General features: G+C 41.8%; 1 protein-coding gene across 1 annotated transcript in view; it reads left to right on the plus strand.

The window, feature by feature from the left end:
• The window catches only part of ECEL1 (endothelin converting enzyme like 1), a 119923-nt gene that overhangs the window by 85619 nt on the left and 14656 nt on the right, over window positions 1-19648 (plus strand). The window contains exons 10-14 of the mRNA XM_073675251.1: window positions 8485-8588; window positions 12022-12080; window positions 12246-12297; window positions 14694-14761; window positions 16683-16807. Of these exons, the coding sequence (XP_073531352.1) occupies window positions 8485-8588; window positions 12022-12080; window positions 12246-12297; window positions 14694-14761; window positions 16683-16807 (408 nt within the window). The remainder of the gene's footprint in view (window positions 1-8484; window positions 8589-12021; window positions 12081-12245; window positions 12298-14693; window positions 14762-16682; window positions 16808-19648) is intronic.

Here is a 19648-nt window from a genome sequence, read left to right on the forward strand (position 1 = left end):
TATTCCTTTTGGCGAACACACCAAAAATGACATTTTTTCATCATACTGATTCACAAGTCGTACGTAAAAAATATTATATGAATAAAAACTCCAAACCATCCCGAAAAAAACAAGCCATAATATGGCTCACACGGCAAAAAAAATAAAAAATTTACAGCTCTCAGAATATGACAATGCAAAATCAAATTCTTTTTTGTAAAATACTGTTTTTAGTGTGTAAAAATAGCAAAGCATAAAAAAAATATATAAATCTGGTATCGCGGTAATCGTGCTGATCCAACGAACAAATCAGTCTCATCACTTTTACCGCACAGTGAACGGCGCAAAAAATAAAAACAATTACTGAATTGCTGGTTTTTGTTCATTCTGTGTCTGAAAAATCTGAATAAAAAGCGATCAAAAATCACTATGTGCCCCATAAAATTTGGACCCGTTGAAGCACCAGCTAGGTGCGAAACGGCGGTCGTCCATTAAGGATTCCCGCTTCCCCAGCTCCAGGTTTTAATGTGTGAATAAGGACTAAAGGTTCTTCATTTGAAATTGCTTTCTGGAATACCGCCTTTTGCCTACTTACAAAATATTCTATCAGATCTATGCGCCAAAAGCCAAATAGTGTTCCATCCTTCTCAATACTGACACGTGGCCTAACAGTAATTTTTGATGACATATGGGGCATTATCGCATTCGGGAGAAATAGCATAACAAATTATGTGGTCTGTTTTCTCTTATTATCCATTGTAAAAATTACATATTTGGGACTAAAACGACATTTTCGTGAAAAAAATGAAAATTTTCAATAGGACAACCTAATGTTATCAAATTCTGTGCAGTACCTGTGGGTTCAAAATGCTCACTATACCCTGGATAAAATCCTTGAGGGGTGTAGTTTCCAAAATGGGGTAACTTGTCGGAGTTTTCCACTGTTTAGGCACATCAGGGGCTCTCCAAATGTGACATGAGATCTGCAGACCATTCCATCAAAGTCTGCCTTCAAAAAGTCAAACTGTGCTCCTTCCCTTCCGAGAGCTGCCATGCACCCAAACATACCTATGAGGTATCGGCATGCTCAGGATAAATTGCACAACAAATTTCATGATCCATTTTCTCTCGTTACCCTTGTGATAATAAAAAAATTGAGTCTGAAGTAAACATTTTGTGAAAAAAATGTTCATTTTTTCCTTCCACTTTGCTTCAGTTCCTGTGAAGCAACTGAAGGGTTAATAAACTTCTTGAATGTGGTTTTGACCACTTTGAGGGTTGCAGTTTTTAGAATGGTGTCACTTTTGGGTATTTTCTGTCATATAGACCCCTCAAAGTCACTTTAAATGTTATGTGGTCCGTAAAAATATGGTTTTGTAAATTTTGTTGGAAAAATGAAAAATTGCTGGGCAACTTTTAACCTTTATAACTTCCTAATAAAAAAAATTGTTTGTGTGACATATCTCTCTGATTTAAGGGCATAAGAATTCAAAGTTTGAAAATTGCAAAAGTTTCAAAATTTTTGCCAAATTTCCGTTTTTTTTTCAAAAATAAACACAAGTCATGTTGAAGAAATTTTACCACTATCATGAAGTACAATATGTCACGAAAAAACAGTCTCAGAATCAATGGGATCCGTTGAAGTGTTCCAGAGTAATTACCTCATAAAGAGACAGTGGTCAGAATTGTAAAAATTGGCCTGGTCATTAAGAACATAATTGGCTGTCAATAACATTGTTGTCATATAGTTCTAGTAAAAAGACCGATTATGTTTTTTTTTCTTTTTTACTTAATGATAAAGCGAGGATTTTACATTGTGATTACCTTTATGACAATAGCAAGTGGTGAGTGAGGACACCAGAGGAGCTGTGCTTTTAGTTTTCTAACTAGTTATAGCCTACAAAGAACAGAGCTTTCTGATTACATTCTAATTCTTGGACGGCGATTTGGTCCTTTCCTGCTTTGTGTGGTTTCTTAGAAACTTACAGATTGTCACAAGCCAAATATCCATTTCAATGCACTGAATTGTTTGTAAAGATTTTGATGGTGCAGTATATCAGAATATAGAGACACAGTTTGTCTAACGGATCACTCGCACTGGCGTATAATACGGAGGAGAGCAATGCGAGAAAACATCGCAGTGCACTCTGACCAACGTTAGAAAATGACCCAGTGCTCATCTGCAAGTTTTTTCTCAGCTCGAATCAGACTGAGGAAAAAAACGCAGCATGTTGCGATTGTCTACGAGAATTGGATCGCACTCTCCAATGCAAGTCAATGGGTGTGAGAGAAAAAAAATCGCATGGCGCACTGACCATAGTACAGTAAATTCACAGCCAGAACTGTTAGAATAGAATAGATAGACAGATAGATAGACAGACAGATAGAGAGATAGTGGATAAATAGATAGCTACAGTGGCATATAAAAGTTTGGACACCCCTGGTCAAAATTACTGTTAAGCATGGGAAACATTTCACGGGTAGAGGGAAGAATGGATTCAATGAAATTTCAACAAATTTTTGATGCAAACATAACACCATCTGTAAAAAAGCTGAAGTTGAAAAGAGGATGGCTTCTACAAATGGATAATGATCTTAAAGACACATCAAAATCCACAGTAGACTACCTCAAAAGGCGCAAGCTGAAGGTTTTACAATGGCCCTCACAGTCCACTGATCTGAACATCATTGAAAATCTGTGGTTAGACCTCAGAATAGCAGTGCATGCAAGACGACCCAGAAATCTCACAGAACTGGAAGAATTTTCCAAGTAAGAATGGATGAAAATCCTTCAAGCGAGAATTGAAAGACTCTTGTCTGGCTACAAAAAGTGTTTACAATCTGTGATACTTTCAAAAGGGGGTGCTACTAGGTACTAACCATACAGGGTGCCCAAACTTTTGCATTGGCCCATTTTCCTTTTTGTAATTTTTAAAATGTAAAAGGTGAAAATATACCGTATACAGTTATATGAAAAAGTTTGGGCACCCCTATGAATCTTAAGCTTAATGTTTTATAAAAATTTGTGTTTTTGCAACAGCTATTTCAGTTTGATATATGTAATAACTGTTGGACACAGTAATGTTTCTGCCTTGAAATGAGGTTTATTGTACTAACAGAAAATGTGCAATCTGCATTCAAACAAAATTTGACCGATGCATAAGTATGGGCAACCTTATCATTTTCTTGTTTTAAATACTCCTACCTACTTTTTACTGACTTACTAAAGCACTTTTTTTGGTTTTGTAACCTCATTGAGCTTTGAACTTCATAGCCAGGTGTATGCAATCATGAGAAAAGCTACTTAAAGTGGCCACTTGCAAGTTGTTCTCCTGTTTGAATCTCCTCTGAAGAGTGGCATCATGGGCTCCTCAAAACAACTGTCAAATGATCTGAAAACAAAGATTATTCAACATAGTTGTTCAGGCGAAGGATACAAAAAGCTGTCTCAGAGATTTAACCTGTCAGTTTCCACTGTGAGGAACATAGTAAGGAAATGGAAGAACACAGGGACAGTTCTTGTTAAGGCCAGAAGTGGAAGGCCAAGAAAAACATCTGAAAGGCAGAGAAGAAGAATGGTGAGATCAGTCAAGGACAATCCTCAGACCACCTCCAGAGAGCTGCAGCATCAACTTGCTGCAGATGGTGTCACTGTGCATCGGTCAACTATACAACGCACTTTGCACAAGGAGAAGCTGTATGGGAGAGTGATGCGAAAGAAGCCGTTTCTGCAAGCACGCCACAAACAGAATCGGCTGAGGTATGCAAAAGCACATTTGGAGAAGCCAATTTCTTTTTGGAAGAAGGTCCTGTGGACTGATGAAACCAAGATTGAGTTGTTTGGTCATACAAAAAGGCGTTATGCATGGCGGCAAAAAAACACAGCATTCCAAGAAAAACACTTGCTACCCACAGTAAAATTTGGTGGAGGTTCCATCATACTTTGGGGCTGTGTGGCCAATGGCGGAACCGGGAATCTTGTTAAAGTTAAGGGACGCATGGATTCCACTCAGTATCAGCAGATTCTTGACAATAATGTTCAAGAATCAGTGACAAAGTTGAAGTTACGCAGGGGATGGATCTTTCAGCAAGACAATGATCCAAAACACCGCTCCAAATCTACTCAGGCATTCATGCAGAGGAACAATTACAATGTTCTGGAATGGCCATCCCAGTCCCCAGACCTGAATATCATTGAACATCTGTGGGATCATTTGAAGAGGGCTGTCCATGCTCGGCGACCATCAAACTTAACTGAACTGGAATTGTTTTGTAAAGAGGAATGGTCAAAAATACCTTCATCCAGGATCCAGGAAATCATTCAAAGCTACAGGAAGCGACTAGAGGCTGTTCGTTTTGCAAAAGGAGGATCTACTAAATATTAATGTCACTTTTCTGGTGAGGTGCCCATACTTACGCACCTGTCAAATTTTGTTTGAATGCAGATTGCACATTTTCTGTTAGTACAATAAATCTCATTTCAAGGCAGAAACATTACTGTGTCCAACAATTATTACATATATCAAACTGAAATAGCTGTTGCAAAAACACCAATTATTATAAAACATTAAGCTTAAGATTAATAGGGGTGCCCAAACTTTTTCATATAACTGTATATACAGTACAGATCAAAAGTTTGGACACACCTTCTCATTTAAAGATTTTTCTGTATTTTCATGACTTTGAAAATTGCACATTCACACTGAAGGCATCAAAACTATGAATTAACACATGTGGAATTATATACTTAACAAAAAAGTGTGAAACAACTGAAAATTCAAGAGAATGCCAAGAGTGTGCAAAGCAGTCATCAAAGCAAAAGGTGGCTACTTTGAAGAACCTAGAATATAAGACATATTTTCAGTTGTTTCACACTTTTTTGTTAAGTATATAATTCCACATGTGTTAATTCATAGTTTTGATGCCTTCAGTGTGAATGTACAATTTTCATAGTCATGAAAACACAGAAAAATCTTTAAATGAAAAGGTGTGTCCAAACTTTTGGTCTGTACTGCATATATATACATATATATATATATATATATATATATATATATATATATATATATATATATATATATATATATATATATATATATTTATATATACTAGATGGTGGCCCGATTCTAAAGCATCAGGTATTCTAGAATATGTATGCGGCCGACCGGGCGCAATCAGCAGAACGTTTAAATTTGGCGCCAAAATCACTGATTGGTCGCGGCCGGCAACCGCGACTAATCAGCAAAACGGTGTTTAAATTTGGCGGCAATATCGGTGATTGGTCACGGGTGGCGGCCGCGACCAATCAGCGAACTATGTTAGTGAGGACCGGAGAGCTTGTTTAAATTTGGCGATAAAATCGACCAATCAGCAGAGCGTTGTTTAAATTTGGCGGCAATCTTGTTTTTGCCGCCCATCTCGCTGATTGGTCGCGGTTGGCCACCGCGACCAATCAGCAGAGCGGCGTTTAAATTTGCCGCCCATCTCGATCATTGGTCGCGGCTGGCCACCGTGACCAATCAGCACAGCGGCGTTTAAATTTGCCGCCCATCTCGCTGATTGGTCACGGCCGGCCTCCACGACCAATCAGCACAGCGGCGTTTAAATTTGCCGCTCATCTCACTGATTGGTCGCGGCCGGCCACCGCGACCAATCAGCAGAGCGGCGTTTAAATTTGCCGCCCATCTCGCTGATTGGTCGCGGTCGGCCACCGCGACCAATCAGCACAGCGGCGTTTAAATTTGCCGCCCATCTCGCTCATTGGTCGCGGTGGCCGGCCGCGATTATTCAGCAGAGCGGCGTTTAAATTTGCAGGCCATCTCGCTGATTGGTCGCGGCCGGCCACCGCGACCAATCAGCAGAGCGGCGTTTAAATTTGCCGCCCATCTCGCTAATTGGTCGCGGTCGGCCGGTCACCACGACCAATCAGCAGAGCGGCGTTTAAATTTGCCGCCCATCTCGCTGATTGGTCGCGGTGGCCGGCCGCTACCAATCAGCAGAGCGGCGTTTAAATTTGCCGCCCATCTCGCTGATTGGTCGCGGCCGGCCACCGCGACCAATCAGCGTCGTATTAGTGTGTGCCCGGGAGCGGCGCTGCTTGTGTGGCTCCGTATTAGCGAGGACCGGGGAGCGGCGCTGCCTGTGCGGCTCCTTCTGCTGCGAGAAGCCGGGAGATGAGCGGCTGCTCGCAGCAGAAGCATCCCGACTGGCGGCGCCGCTCCCCGGTCCTCCGTTCACACTTGCTGTCGGGAGATCAGCGGGCCAAGCCGCTGATCTTCCGACGTTAGCCACATGGAGATCAGCGGCGCCGGTCGGGGTAGTTGTGCTGCTAGCCCCGCTCATCTCCCCGCTGCATCGCCGCTGACCTCCGTCCGCCAGATGAGCCGCTAACGGCCGCCATCTTTTTTCAGAAATCCCACAGCGCTGATTGGCCGCTGCCGGACCAATGAGATACGCGGGATTTCCAGGACAGACAGACAGAAAGACAGACAGATAGGCAGACAGACAGACAGACGGGATAAGACAATTATATAGTAGATATATTTATATATGTATATATATATGTGTGTTTTGCCTAAAATACAAAGGAAATGTGTCATTTTTAACTTTAGGCCTTTTAGATCATTTCATCTTCAACTTGCTTAACTGTTCACAATAACAAACTTTTACATGCCACTGTAGTATTTGCAGATAGTAGGAAGTATGATCACACTAGTTATTTAACCTGGTAAGGGAGGTTTCACTTGTAGAATTTAAGTCCTTCACGCCATGGCCATTTTCCTTTTTTTTTCAATTTTTCCTCCCCTTCTTCCCAGAGCCATAACTTTTTTTATATTTCGTTGGTCGTATCAGGGCTTGTGTTTTGTGGGACGAGTTGTACTTTTGAATGGCACCATTGATTTTACCATATAATGTACTGGAATATGGGAAAAAAATCCAAATGCAGAGAAATTGCAAAAAAAAGTGCAATTCCACAATTATTTTTTGTGCTTTTAATTTACCATGTTCACTATATGGTAAAACTTACCTGACATTATGATTCTCCAGGTCAGTATGAGTACGCAGATACCAAACAAATGTAGTTTAATTTTAGTAAAGTAGTGAAAAAAATTCAGAAATTTATCTAAAAAAATGTTTTTGTCGCCATTTTCCAAAAAACATAGCCTTTTTTATTTTTTGGGACCTGGGGCTGGGTGAGGGCTTATTTTTTGCACGCCAAGCTAACGTTTTTATTTATACCATTTTATGTTACATAAGATGTTTTGATTGCCTCTTATTGCATTTTATTGCAATGTTGCAGCGGTAAAAAACATAATTCTGGCGTTTTGATTTTTTTTTCTCATTACGCCATTTACTGATCTGATTAATTTAATTATATTTTGATAGATCGGACATTTCTGAATGCAGCGATACCAAATATGTGTATTTTTTAAAACAGTTTTATTTTGAATGGGGCTTTACTTTTTACTGTCTTCAATAGTCCCCATAGGAGATTTGAAGCACTGCGATGTATAGCAGAAATCGCAATTTCCTATGAACGCTGTCCATGAGTCGGCATTCGCAGGTGTATCATAATGACAGGCACGGAGGTCTTCAGCAGACCTCCAGCTGTCATGATAACCTATTGGCGCCCCCGATCATGTGACTGGGGCACTGATGGGCGGGATTAATGTCGTGCTTCTGGCTGGCGCGTGTTAAATTTGACTGGTTAATGGCCACAGGTAGAGCTCTGATCCTCCCGCGGCTGTTAAAGGCACATGACAGCTGAGTCATCAGACACAACATATGACGTGAACATACGTTATATGTCGTGAAGGGATTAAAAAAAAATGACATGATTTTTGCAGCATTTTTCCTGGTGTTTTTTGCAGCATTTTTTGCCACCAGGTGTTAGCATAAAGTTAAAGATGAAATAGCTGATAGATGAAAACTAGAAACAATGCAGTGTTCTTGTGCCTTTTGTTTATGGTATGGCATTTTTACAAGGTAAAAATAAAAAAGAAAGCATAAAAGCTGGAAAATTCTAAGATTTTTTTCAGATTGCCTTCTAATAGTAAGTGAACAAACACATATATATTGGTCATCAACATGAGTTAATGAGATTTCTGTTTACCATGAACACCAAATGTTTGATTAATAGAATATATAAATGACCTAATGACTCACTAAGTACAAGACTAGTGAGTAATTCAGCCAGGGATTTGTTAATAAGTTACATTAAATCTATGATGTGCGTTCTCTCAAAGTAAAAACAGGTAAATGCCACCAAGGAAATGTAATTTATATCACACCTACAGACAAGCGTCTCATATCTTTCATGTCTCCTGCAGAATGTGTAATACTTTAATGATGCTAATATTTTCTGTATTTTTATTCTACTCATTATTGTCTGCTTTGATCAGCTCAGTACACTGTATCATTCCTTAAGTTTTATGGTCAGTTATGTTATCATCTTTATTTCCTGGAGACTGATTCTCTATTTTCTGTTTTCTTTCAACCCATTAGTTTGAGGTTCATGAGAAGACATATTTCAAGAACATTCTGAGCAGTATTAGATTTAGTATCAAACAGTCAGTAAAGAAGATCCGTCAGGAAGTGGATAAGTCCGCGTATGTATACCCGTCGTTATATTATAGAATAGTCACTTTGCCATTTTAAATCCATTTTTAAAAAAATAAACACAAAACCCGCTCTAATTTCAAGACATGTAGAAATAAATTGAAGGAAAACCAACATAATATATCTGTTTGCTCTCAAGAGTTTACTAAACCCCACTAATCTAGAAATGTATTTTTGTGCAAATGCTACATCACGGATACAAAAAATATTCTGCACATAAACTTGTGAGAATGTCAAAAATAATGGCTTCATACAATAAAAACGTATCGATGAAGGCACATTCTGTATATTAGACTCGTCGATTACAGCACTTGATTAGACTGATGGCGGGGAAGTTGGTAAATTATCACATATCTAATCCACTTCTAATAAAACTTTCCCCAAAAAAGGATGTTGATTATTTTTTTTTTACAATGTAGTTGTCAAGTTCAGCTTCTAAATTGTCCAGTAAAGTTGTGACTGGCCGAACATTTTCTGTGCTGTGGCCACACTGAGTAAATGTTTGATCACAGGCCGACTATTCTAATATAGTGGGCACAGAAAGTATTCAGACCCCTTTACATTTTTCACTCTTTATTTCAATGCAGCCATTTGGTAAATTCTAAAAAAATCATATTTTTTCTCGTTAAAGTACACTCTGCACCTCATCTTGACTGAAAAAAAACAGAAACGTAAAAATTTTTGCAAATTTATTAAAAAAGAAAAACTGAAATATCACATCGTGATAAGTATTTACACCCTTTACTCAGTATTCAGTAGAAGCACCCTTTTGAGCTAGTACAGCTATGAGTCTTCTTGGGAATGATGCAACAAGTTTTTCACACCTGGATTTGGGGATCCTGTGCCATTCTTCCTTGCAGATCCTCTCCAGTTCCGTCAGGTTGGATGGTGAGAGTTGGAGGACAGCCATTTTCAGTTCTCTCCAGAGATGCTCAATTGGGTTTAGGTCAGGGCTCTGGCTGAGCTAGTCAAGAATGGTCACAGAGTTGTTCTTAAGACACTCCTTTGTTATTTTAGCTGTGTGCTTAGGGTCATTGTCTTGTTGGAAGGTGAACCTTCGGCCAAGTCTGAGGTCCAGAGCACTCTGGAAGAGGTTTTCATCCAGGATATCTCTGTACTTGGCCGCATTCATGTTTCCTTCAATTGCAACCAGTCGTCCTGTCCCTGCAGCGGAAAAACACCCCCATATCGTGATGATGCCACCACCATGTTTCACTATTGGGATTGTATTGGGCAAGTGATGAGCAGTGCCTGGTTTTCTCCACACATACAGCTTAAAATTATCACCAAAAAGTTCTATCTTCGTCTCATCAGACCAGAGAATCTTATTGCTCATAGTCTGGGAGTCCTTCATGTGTTCTCAAGTAAACTCTATCCGGGCTTTCATATGTCTTGCACAGAGGAGAGGCTTCCGTCGGGCCACTCTGCCATAAAGGCCCGACTGGTGGAGGGCTGCAGTGATAGTTGACTTTGTGGAACTTTCCTCCATCTACCTACCGAGGCTCTTCTCCCACGATTGCTCAGTTTGGTCTGATGGCCAGGTCTAGGAAGACTTCTGGTGGTCCCAAACTTCTTCCATTTAAGGATTATGGAGGCCACTGTGCTCTTAGGAACCTTGAGTAATGCAGAAATTCTTTTGTAACCTTGGCCAGATCTGTGCTTTGCCACAATTCTGTCTCTGAGCTCCTTGGACAGTTCCTTTGAGCTCATGATTCTCATTTGGTCTGACATGCGCTGTGAGGTCTTATATAGACAGGTGTGTGCCTTTCCAAATCAAGTCCTATCAGTTTAATTAATCACAGCTGGACTTCAGTGACTGGACAGCATGTGACTTAAATATGAGTGTCTGAGCAAAGGTTCTGAATACTTATGACCATGTGATATTTCAGTTTTTCTTTTTTAAAAAATTTGCAAAAATTTCTACATTTCTGTTTTTTTTCAGTCAAGATGGGGTGCAGAGTGTACTTTAATGAGAAAAAAAATGAACTTTTTAGAATTTACCAAATGGCTGTAATGAAACAAAGAGTGAAAAATGTAAATGGGTCTGAATACTTTCCGCACCCACTGTATATAGCCAAACATTTAAGGGCTCATTGAGACGTCCGTGAAACTCGGTCCGAGCACTGGCCGCAATCCACGGACTGGTTACAAGTATCTTGACCCGAATTCAGAAGCCAAATCTAAACATAAGAGGCTGCTAAGTTCAGGTCAGCGGACCCGCGGCCAGTGCATGGTTTGCGGTCCGTGCTTGGACTGAGCTTTACGGACGTCCGAATGAGACCCGTTTTGTGGCTTAGCAAAATCTAGGAGTCTGAGCAGGCAAAACGTTTTAATATCAAATGAATAAAGATTATCTTATCTTATTAGAACAGTACAGGATTTGTTAAAGCATCGCCCAGTTTAGCATGGTTTTAGTTGAAGCATTTGAATGGGAGAACAATGTTATTCATTGTATTATTGTTATCTTTCCCTGTACACGTTCTCTGTTTTACCCAACTTTATGCTAAAATGAACAGCTAACTATGTTAATGTTCATTCTTTAGAGATCTAATACAAGCCAAGCAATGGACACATTCATTAAAAAAGCACAACCAAACTGTAATTTGCAAAAAGGTTTCTAAAATAGCAAGACAGATTTAAAGGGGTTGTCTCAACTTATCAAATGGGCAAAATTGCAAAGTGCTTGTAAAAACTATTTTTCAACTTAGCTAATTAAAAGTCCTCTCAAGAATGGAGGGATTTTAAACGTATAGTTTGCAGCTTGTTGTTTAGGTTCCCAGCCACCTTTGTAGTCTATCAGGAGTGTCCACTACAGCTTGCAAGCGCAGGACAGATCCCCCTGTGCTCCCACAATGCTGCAAAGACAAAGCTTCCTCTGCTTGCAGCATGGGAGAGCGCAAAGTTTTGACCAGCAGCGCGACCATGATGCTGGTCTGCACTGTCAATCTACAGGAGTGCACCAACCACAGACAGGCAGGAAGCAGGGAGGCTGGGGAGTATTGTGCTCCTGAAGAAAGAAGGTTAGACAATCCGTTTAAACAAGTAGTAAACACAGCCATTATTGTACAGACTGAATTTTGCTAAAATTTGCAAAAATTGTGTTTTAATTATTAACAATGAAGAAGTGAATAAAGTGATGGCTGAGCATAGGCATTACTGTATTAGTCACACATTTTGGGATCACCTAGAATCAGTGGGGGTTTCAGCTGTCGGTCCCCCAGGGACCATGCATTTATTACGTAACCTGTGGATCCTGAATCCTGTACAATTATAAGTAAATGAACAAAAATGACTTATAATATTCTTCACAACATGATGACTGAGAAGTAAAATTTCTTGTTAGTGTATATATATACCTATTCTCTAATTTTAGCAACTTTTCTTGAACAAGATGTATTTATTTAACCCTACTTTTCCTAACAGGTGGTTGCTCCCTCCACAAGCCCTTAATGCCTACTATCTTCCAAACAAGAACCAAATGGGTGAGTACTAAGGAGCCTCATCTGCTGCTTTTTTAATGGAATTTCCACACAAATATGTAAAGTATTGTATAACATGTGTATCTGTCTGTGTGTGTATGTACCTGTATATGTTCAATTATTTTAACAACCTTAAAGATTATGTTATGGCACCTTTATCATCCACAGTATTTCCTGCGGGTATTCTGCAACCTACGCTCTATGATCCAGATTTTCCCCAGTAAGTTTTAGAGAAATCAAATGAATGTTTAGTATATTTCTGTTGTGCTCTCAGAAACAGCCCCCACAAGGACCCTTCCTTACATTGCTTGTTATTTTTCAGAAACTTTTTCTCCATATGACAAATGATAGTACTAACAGTGAGGTTTCTTTATCAAGACTAGTGTTGAGCGAATTTGTTCGGCATTTCAAATTCGGGTTCGTGTTCATGGGTTCCGGCTTGTTCGTGCCAAAAAATTGGCTCCACCCATGAACATCCCAGATTTGCCACACTGTCACGCAGATGTTATCTGTTAAAAACTAGTGACTGCCTCTGAAGGAAATAATATTCTTAAAGTCGCCATAGGTGTAAAGATTAAAAAGGAAACTTTTTAATCATGGACCTTTACTGTCTCAATCAATGGAAATGATCATTTATAAAACCATACACATAAGGAAAATCATTAACAGTTGGCAAATTTTACAGATCATTAATCACAATCAACATGTCTATGGCTAGCACTATAGGATAATTTTTTGCTCCAATTGTTTGTGTTCAATTTTTAATAGCACAAGAGCTGTCAGACAAATGTGAATCTCCTCCAGCTCCACTGAAATAATATCCACAAGTGGGACACATGTTAACAGAGAGACTCAAGAATTAAAACTGGGGCCCCTAGTCATTAGGACAGGCATTGTACATGCCAGTCTTAGGCTATGTGCCCACGATGCAGAAATGCTGCATATTTTTTCCGCTTCTCCCTGGCAAGAAAAACGCATGCGGTTTTTACATATGTTTTTCCCGCCAGGTAGAAGCGTTTGTCAAGCGTTTTTGCATGCATTTCTGCATGCGGGTTATCAAGCGCTTTCCAAGCGATTTTAGCATCACTTGGAAAAGTGCTTGACAACTTGGTCACACTATATAAATCCATGCAACCGGCATGGATTTATAGTAGTGTGACCAAGTTAGTTAAAAAAAAAGAATAAGAATAGTAAAAATAAAAAAAAAAGATTATACTCATCTTCCGATGGCCTCCCGGTGTTTTCTCCGCTGCGTCCGGTGTTTTGGGCGGCTCGCAGTGGTATGAAGGACCTGCGGTGACGTCATTGAGTCATGTGACAGGTCACATGACTCAATGACGTCATGGCAGGTCCTTCACAACCCCGAGACCCATGCAGCAGACCAGACGGAGGGGATAAAACACCGGGAGGACATCGGAAGGTAAGTATAATCTTTATTTTTTATTTTAAATTCTTTTTTTTACAGTTTCTATGGTACCCAGGTCTGGATGAGAGTCTCTTCTTCTCCAGACCCGGGTACCATCCGCACATTAAACCGTGTGATATCCGCTTGTGCAGATGCAGTGAGGTCCACGAGGTCCAATGCAAGTCAATGGTGGCGATTACGCTGCGTGTCCGCAAAATTAATGGACATGCTGCGGATTTTTCCGCAATGATAATCCGCAGCGGAAATTTTCGCAGCATGTGCACAGCACATGCGGACTATCATTGGGGACCATGGGGCACATATTACCAAGCGTTTTTTAAGCATTTTCGCTGCGGAAATTCCGCTGCAAAAACGCTTGAAAAACGCATAGTGGGCACGCAGCCCTATTGAATGGCGTCATGAAGTAAGAGGAGTGTGATTCTTTAAGAGGCCACGCCACTTAAGGAATCATGTGCATCTTACAAGTGGCATATCCGTTGCCAGAAATCTGACTCCAGTTAGGGACCGGAGCAACATTTCTGTCGAAAGGTGCGCCATATCTAGTCATGAAATAGACGGCTGGGCATTACCAATTCCACTAATCACATAAGAGAAAGAGGTGTGGACAACCACAAAAGGATATGGATTAATACTATCACATTTTATTAGAAATAATAAAAAAATCACATAATCAGTCAGCCAGTGGTTGGCATCAACTATCAGCAGAGATAACAATGTAAACAGGAAGTGTGTCCATGATTTCTGTATATAAATATGCATAATGGCTAAGTAGCATAGGATAATATATGGCAAGTAGTCTCCCAATAAGGTACAGAAAATCATAAAAACATAATCCAACAATGTGCAGTATATAGTAGTTACTAGAGCATAGAGAGTGATGTCAGCGTCCCCTACGCGCCTTTCAGCGCTAGAGCCGTCTTCCAATTTCACGTCCAGCCAGGACACTAAAGAACTAGTCAGGACTCCAAAAGTCAAATCATTTTGTTACTTTTCAAAGTGTTTCACATCATGAAACTGGCACAAGAACTTTCATGTATCGACCCCTTTATGAACTGTATGGCCATCATAAAAAATTAGACTTTCCTGAACAAATCGAGATATTGACATTTGTAGGTATCTATTGTTTTGGAGGAATGTTTCTGTTAGTGGCACTAGTCTCTGCAGCATATAACATGTTAATATATCTACAGATCTTTGAACTATGGCGGCATTGGCACCATCATCGGGCATGAGCTCACACATGGATATGATGACTGGGGTAAATATTATCGTCAGTGGTGGACTGTAGTACATGATCTTTTCAATGTCATACCTGTAACATTTTAAAGGCGCAATAGTAAAATATGATTGGTTAGTAATGCAGCCATTATTCTGCAGTGATAGCGTATATAGTGTATGCAGTTCAATATGTGATCATAGTGAATGCCGTCTAGTGCTCAATTGGTGGTTTATATCACAATCGTTACACAGGATGACAAAATCAGCAAATGGAATAAAGAAGCTTTCTGAAGCTTCTACAAGAAGACAGTGCAGAAAATCTAACTTCAGATGTAAAAGTCCAACATTTCTTATGTAGTTAGAAGGGTTGTCCACTACTATTCAAAATAGCCCAATGTATTTTTATGATGAAAAGAAGCAGAGGGAGGTAATTAGAAAGAAGCTTCTATTTATCATTAAGGCTGTGAGCCCACGATGCGTTTTTTAAGCGTTTCCGCAGCGGCAATAGCGCTGCAGAAACACTTAAAAAACGCATGGTAGAAGGCCTGCCACGTTCCCCAATGATAATCCACATGTGCTGTGCACATGCTGCGGAAATTTCCGCTGCGGATTATCATTGCGGAAAAAAACGCAGCACTACCAATTATTTTGTGGAAGCGCTGCGTTTTTGCCGCCATTGACTTGCGTTGGAACGCTTGGATTCCGCATCAATGAATCTGTACATGCGTATTCCATGTGTTCCAATGTGCGGATGGTACCCGGGTGTGGAGGAGAGGAGACTCTCCTCCGGACCCGGGTACCATAGAATCTGTGAAAAAAAGAATAAAATTAAAAATAAATGTTATATTTACCTTCTGACGGCCCCCGCTGCGCTCGTCCTCCCATGCCGGCAGATCGCGGCGGACTGAAGGACCTGCGCTGACGTCATAGTCATGTGACGGGTCACGCGACGCTGACGTCGGCAGGTCCTTCAGTGTAGTGTACCGAGATCTGCCGGCAGCCAGGACGGAGCGAAGCAAGACACCGGGGGCCATCGGAAGGTAGGTATAGATTTATTTTTTTATTTTTAACCATTCTTTGGGGTCACACTATATAAATCCATGCCGTTTGCATGGATTTATATAGTGTGACCAAGTTAACAAGCACTTTCCAAGTGATTCTAAAATCGCTTGGAAAGCGCTTGTCAACCCGCGGAAATGCATGTGAAGAACGCTTCACATTCGCATGTCCCTGGCAGGAAAAACGCATGTACAATCCGCATGTACAATCCGCATGCGTTTTTTCTGCCAGGGAGATGCAGAAACGCTCAGGAAAAATCCAGAGCATTTCTGCATCGTGGGCACATAGCCTAAAACACATTGGCATATTTTGGATAGTAGTGGACAACTCCTTTAAATGGTTCATCAGTAGTTTACAATGAATGAAAGCGTACAGCAGCCTCTACTCTGCAAGTACAGGTTATTCTCTGTTTATACAGGAACTGTACTTTACAGAATTACTACAGTTCGTTATAATAAGTATTATGATAAGAATTTAAGCCTGGATACTACTAAATACCTGGTTAAGTGATTTGTCAATATAAGGCTAGGGCTACACTGTGACTTTGGCCACAACACAGGACGCACGGCAACAATTGCTGGGTAGCTCAAAAAAAAGTGAATGAAGCCACATTGTTACCCTGATGGTACCACAACTGCATCAAGCAAATCTACAAAAATCTGATCCGGTTACATTTCTTGCTGGCTTGTCTCTTGACGCTCAGGGTTGCAATGTCACCTTATTCACTTGTATTGATCTGCGATATAGCAGTGACACTTAGCAATCTCTGGCCGAGCGATCTGTGTTGCAGCTAAATTCGCCATGTAGCCCTAACTTTAATGTTTTATATTTCCTATTAATCTATTTGGTACTTTCATATTTTATATTATATTTATTTAATAACTCTTTTTTTTTAACTGTAGGGGGTCAATATGACTCCTTTGGCAACCTGATCCACTGGTGGACTGAGGAATCCTACAGCAAATTCCTAAAGAAAGCAGAATGCATTGTAGATCTGTATGAAAACTTCACTGTGTACAACCAGCGGGTGAGAAAACCATATGTAATGGCTGGAGGGTTTCATGGTTTCAGCCTGGACTGTCATGAAATATGTGAAATTTGTTTACCCCAATGTAGAAATACACTGCTCAAAAAAATAAAGGGAACACTTAAACAACAGAATACACTGTGTGCAGAATTATTAGGCAAGTTGTATTTTAGAGGATTATTTTTATTATTGATCAACCCAAAAGACTCATAAATATCCAAGCTTAATATTTTTGGAAGTTGGAGTGGGCTTTCTTTAGATTTGGCTATCTTAGGAGGATATCTGTTTGTGCAGGTAACTATTACTGTGCAGAATTATTAGGCAACTTAATAAAAAACAAATATAATCCCATCTCACTTGTTTATTTTCACCAGGTAAACCAATATCAGTGCACACAATTTAGAAATAAACATTTCTGACATGCAAAAACAAAAACAAAAAAAATTAGTGATCAGTATAGCCACCTTTCTTTATGATGACACTCAACAGCCTTCCATCCATAGATTCTGTCAGTTGCTTGATCTGTTTTCGATCAACATTGCGTGCAGCAGCCACCACAGCATCCCAGACACAGTTCCGAGAGGTGTACAGTTTTCCCTCCCTGTAGATCTCACATTTTATGATGGACCACAGGTTCTCTATGGGGTTCAGATCAGGTGAACAAGGGGGTCATGTCATTATTTTTTCTTCTTTTAGACCTTTACTGGCCAGCCACGCTGTGGAGTAGTTGGATGCATGTGATGGAGCATTGTCCTGCATGAAAATCATGTTTTTCTTGAACGATACTGACTTCTTCCTGTACCACTGCTTAAAGAAGTTGTCTTCCAGAAACTGGCAGTAGGTCTGGGAGTTGAGCTTCACTCCATCCTCAACCCAAAAAGGTCCCTCAAGTTCATCTTTGATGATACCAGCCCAAAACAGTACCCCACCTCCACCTTGCTGGCGTCTGAGTCGAAGTGGAGCTCTCTGCCCTTTACAGATCCAGCCTCTGGCCCATCCATCTGGCCCATCAAGAGTCACTCTCATTTCATCTATATATATAATCGTCTTATCCCGTCTGTCTGTCTGTCTGTCTGTGTGTCTGTGTGTCTGTCTGTCCAGGAAATCCCGTGTCGCTCATTGGTCCGGCAGCGGCCAATCAGCGCCGGGGGATTTCTAAAAAAAGATGGCGGCCGTTAGCGGCTCATCTGCGGGACGGAGCTGAGCGGCTATGCAGTCGGGAGATGACCGGCGCGAGGCGCTCATCTCCCGGCCGGCAACAGCAGAAGGAACCCGACCGCCAGACCCATCTGCGGGACGGAGATGCAGCCGGGAGATGAGCGGCGCGAGGCGCTCATCTCCCAGCCGGTAGCAGCGGAAGGACCGCCGGCGCCGCTGACCTCCATGCGGAAGGGAGGACCGGGGAGCGGCGCTGCGGGTCGGGATACTTCTGCTGCGAGCGCCCGCTATGTCCCCGGTTATCGCTGCGGAAGTATCCGCACAGGCAGCGGCGCTCCTCGGTCCTCACCAAGACGATTCGATGATTGGTCGCGGTCTTCGGACCCGACCAATCACTGATCTTAGCGCAAAACTTAAACACTATTGTGCTGATTGGTCGCGGACGCTGACCGCGACCAATCACCGATTTGGGCGCAAAATTTAAATATCGGCCGCGACCAATCACCGATTTGTGCCCCAAATTTAAATATCGGCCGCGACCAATCACCGATTTGGGCCCCAAATTTAAATATCGGCCGCGACCAATCACCGATTTGGGCCCCAAATTTAAATATCGGCCGCGACCAATCACCACAGTGGTGTTTAAATGTGGAGCCAAGATCGGTGATTGGTCGCGGCCGATATTTAAATTTGGCGCCCACATCGGTGATTGGTCGCGGCCGATATTTAAATTTTGCGCCCAAATCGGTGATTGGTCGCGGTCAGCGTCCGCGACCAATCAGCACAATAGTGTTTAACTTTGGCGCCAAGATCAGTCATTGGTCGCGGGCCAAGACAGCGACCAATCACCGATTTGTGCGGCAATTTTAAATAGCGTCCGCGACCAATTGGATGTCAGCGCCGCTGCCTGTCCGGATACTTACGCTGCAAGAACCAGGGACATGAGCGGGCGCTCGCAGCAGAAGTATCCCGACCCGCAGCGCCGCTCCCCGGTCCTCCCTTCACACCCTAGCCGCTGATGTCCCCACAGTATCTGCATGGTGTTACAAAGGTCCGGACATTTGTGTTAAAAATCGCTGATTGGTCGCTGGCGCTGCCCGCGACCAGTCGCCTATTTGGGCGCCAAATTTAAATATCGGCCGCGACCAATCAGCACAGCGGTGTTTAAATGTGGAGCCAAGATTGGTGAATGGTCGCGGCCGATATTTAAATTTGGCGCCCAAATCGGTGATTGGTCGCTGGCAGCGTCCACGACCAATCTTCACAGTAGTGTTTAACTTTGGCCGCAAGATCAGTGATTGGTCGCGGGCCAAGTCCGCGACCAATCAACGATTTGTGCGGCACATTTAAATAGCGGCCGCGACCAATTGGACCTGCAGCGCCGCTCCCCGGTCCTCCCTTCACGCCCTAGCCGCATGGATGTCAGCGGCGCTGCCTGTGCGGATACTTCCGCTCCGAGAACCCGGGACATGAGCGGGCGCTCGGAGCAGAAGTATCCCGACCCGCAGCGCCGCTCCCCGGTCCTCCCTTCACACCCTAGCCGCTGATGTCGCCACAGTATCTGCATGGTGTTACAAAGGTCCGGACATTTGTGTTAAAAAACGCTGATTGGTCGCTGGCGCTGCCCGCGATCAATCACCGATTTCGGCGCCAAATTTAAATATCGGCCGCGACCAATCACCG

Source organism: Phyllobates terribilis, unplaced genomic scaffold (assembly GCF_046119375.1).
Source record: "Phyllobates terribilis strain yellow unplaced genomic scaffold, ASM4611937v1 Scaffold_3__8_contigs__length_932513732, whole genome shotgun sequence".
In the NCBI taxonomy this organism is placed as follows: domain Eukaryota; kingdom Metazoa; phylum Chordata; class Amphibia; order Anura; family Dendrobatidae; genus Phyllobates; species Phyllobates terribilis.